The sequence below is a fragment of the Zea mays genome, chromosome 9 (assembly GCF_902167145.1).
Source record: "Zea mays cultivar B73 chromosome 9, Zm-B73-REFERENCE-NAM-5.0, whole genome shotgun sequence".
NCBI lineage: Eukaryota > Viridiplantae > Streptophyta > Magnoliopsida > Poales > Poaceae > Zea > Zea mays.
Window position 1 is genome coordinate 16,983,364 of NC_050104.1, and position 2,310 is coordinate 16,985,673.

The 2,310-nt window shown below is 51.9% G+C and overlaps 1 protein-coding gene across 1 annotated transcript; it reads left to right on the forward strand.

Annotated features, from left to right (window-relative positions):
- The first annotated feature begins 360 nt into the window (after nt 1–360).
- Nucleotides 361–1,533, forward strand: LOC100193837 (uncharacterized). The gene has a single exon (NM_001138919.2). The coding sequence runs from the start codon at nt 429–431 to the stop codon at nt 1,326–1,328; it is 900 nt and encodes a 299-aa protein (NP_001132391.2). The 5' UTR covers nt 361–428; the 3' UTR covers nt 1,329–1,533.
- Nucleotides 1,534–2,310: the final 777 nt, after the last annotated feature.

The following is a 2,310-nucleotide window of genomic DNA, read 5'->3' on the forward strand; positions in this document are numbered from 1 at the left end:
ATATTTAAATACCACAATATTGTCTTAAAACTATGAAAATAATGTGTTCCAAACAAGCCTTAAACTTAAGATTTATCGCTAGTCCCGAGGATTATCATAAAAGCAGCCGCCCCTCGCGTAGTGTGGAGAATTAAGCATCAGATAAGTTTAATTAATTAGGTGCTAGCCTCGTGCCGCATTATCGACACGTATACAATCAAGAGCTCCAGATTGGAAGTAAGAATAGTAGCGTGCACGTATTCGGTGCGCCGGCGGAACCATTCCGGAACTCAAGAGTCCAGATGGCATGGCGCAATCTATCTTCTATAAAAGTGCACTCGCTGCTGGGAGAGACGACTCGTACAAGGCCAAGCGGCAGCACGCATAGAGCAGAGAGAGACACGAGGAGTACAGTACAATCCCACAAATACAGATTCTGCTCTCTGCTCATGGCAACAGCAAGGACGCTCCATAGGCAGCTGCGCCGCCGTGTCGCGGCAGCTCTGCTGGTGGTGGCGACGACGTGCATCGCTCTGCCAGCCATAGCACCCGCTCCCGTCGCCGCAGCGGCGCCAACCCTCGCCACCACGTCCGCGACCGCCGCCACCGACGCCGTCGGCCAAGCCGCCGCGACCCTCGGCGCCTCCGCGCCTGCTACTACACCTCCTCCTCCTCCTGCCGCAGGCGACGACGATGCATTCTTCAGCACCTTCCGCGACCTGTGCCTCAACCGTTCATCCGCGAACGACATCAGCAAGTGCCTCCCGGCGATCGCCGCCGCCTGCAAAGCGTTCAACGCCAAGATCGATGCCGGCCTCGGCGACGCGACGAGCGGCAGCATCGATCTCATATCCGTCGCGCGTGACGCGCTGGCCTCGGGCGACCCGGCATCCCAGGCCCGCGCCACCGCGTGCGCCGTGGCGACCGTCGACTCGAGCGGCGGCAGGCGGAACTGCCACCGCGTAGACCTCCGCAAGAAAGTAGCGCTGCCGGATAAACTGCGCAGCAGGCTGGTGGCTCAAGCGCCCAAGCGCCTCGTCAGGATGTGCGGGCAGATCCTGTACGAGATACCGGCGTGCCGATTCACTGAGCTCCGCGCAGATAAATGCTTGGGTCTCTTTCGGCAGGGGAAGAGCACGTTCGAGACCAGCCGTGACTTCAAGGAGACGGTTAGCGTTAGTGTGCTACGGGATCCTAAATCCTATACTGAGACAGTGACTCGGACGGTGCCGGTGCATGTGGACTGCTGCAGCCTAAGCGACAGGTGCCTCTGCCAGTTGAAGAAGAAGCTGGGCAACAACACCACCATCCCGTGCCTTGCGAAGAAGGAGCTACAAGCTTGCAACTGACGAAGCGTGCGTGCTTCTCGGGTCGCATCGCACGTGTGCGTCGTACTAGTACCCACTCTATATGTTCCCTTTGCGATTGGTTGGTGAATGCATTCCTTTCTACAGTGCTAGTATACATGCATGGAAACGTGGATTCAGTTTGTATGGGAAATAAAAGTCTGTACCGCAATTGCTCTAGCGTCCTCTTTTTTTAGTCGTTCATTTTACTTGTTTGTTTACTTGCATTTAGAAACGTCAAAGAAATTTATTAGCCAGGGGCGGATACAAGCCGGCCTGTACTGGGGATCCAGTCCGTGGCCCGTGGTATGATCCATATATACCTAGTTATATTCTTGTTCTTAGACCAAAATATGTTGAAAGAATATTATATCTAATATACGGGTTTGTGTCGTGATCGAATCCTAGATCCGCCTCCGCTTATAAGCATAGTGTAGAAACATGTATAGAAACCCAACACGTTTTGAAGTTGTTCTCTACTAGAATAAGACCAGTTCCCTCTCTATATATAAGAGGATCGTGCCCGATTAAGATATCCAGCATACATGGATCAGAATACATCACATATCCCATTTTTCTTCACTATCTTGCTCTTTATCACGTCTCTCGTGAGTTTTGGCATCGTTCTAGGTGGTCTTGTCGATACTATGACATCCTCCACACGCTCCTCCCCGACAGGGCTTTCCGAGAGGTGCTCGGGAGTCTACCTGCGAATAATAGAATCAACATTGTCTTGATTGATCTCTAGTTTGGTTTTGCCTATCCGCAATGTTCCCGTTGTGTCCAAGGTCGCGTGACAACTGCACGTGTGCTAGCCCTTCCTAGCGTATGATCCAGATCCCTTCCTACATCAACAAACCTTTTGCAACTCCCCGAAGGAAGAAAACTTTCAAGCTTCAATCTACTAGCAACATATCGCCTAATGATAGATCTAAAGACAGAGAGGATCACATCGATTCCTTCAATTCTAAGAACATCTATCTAT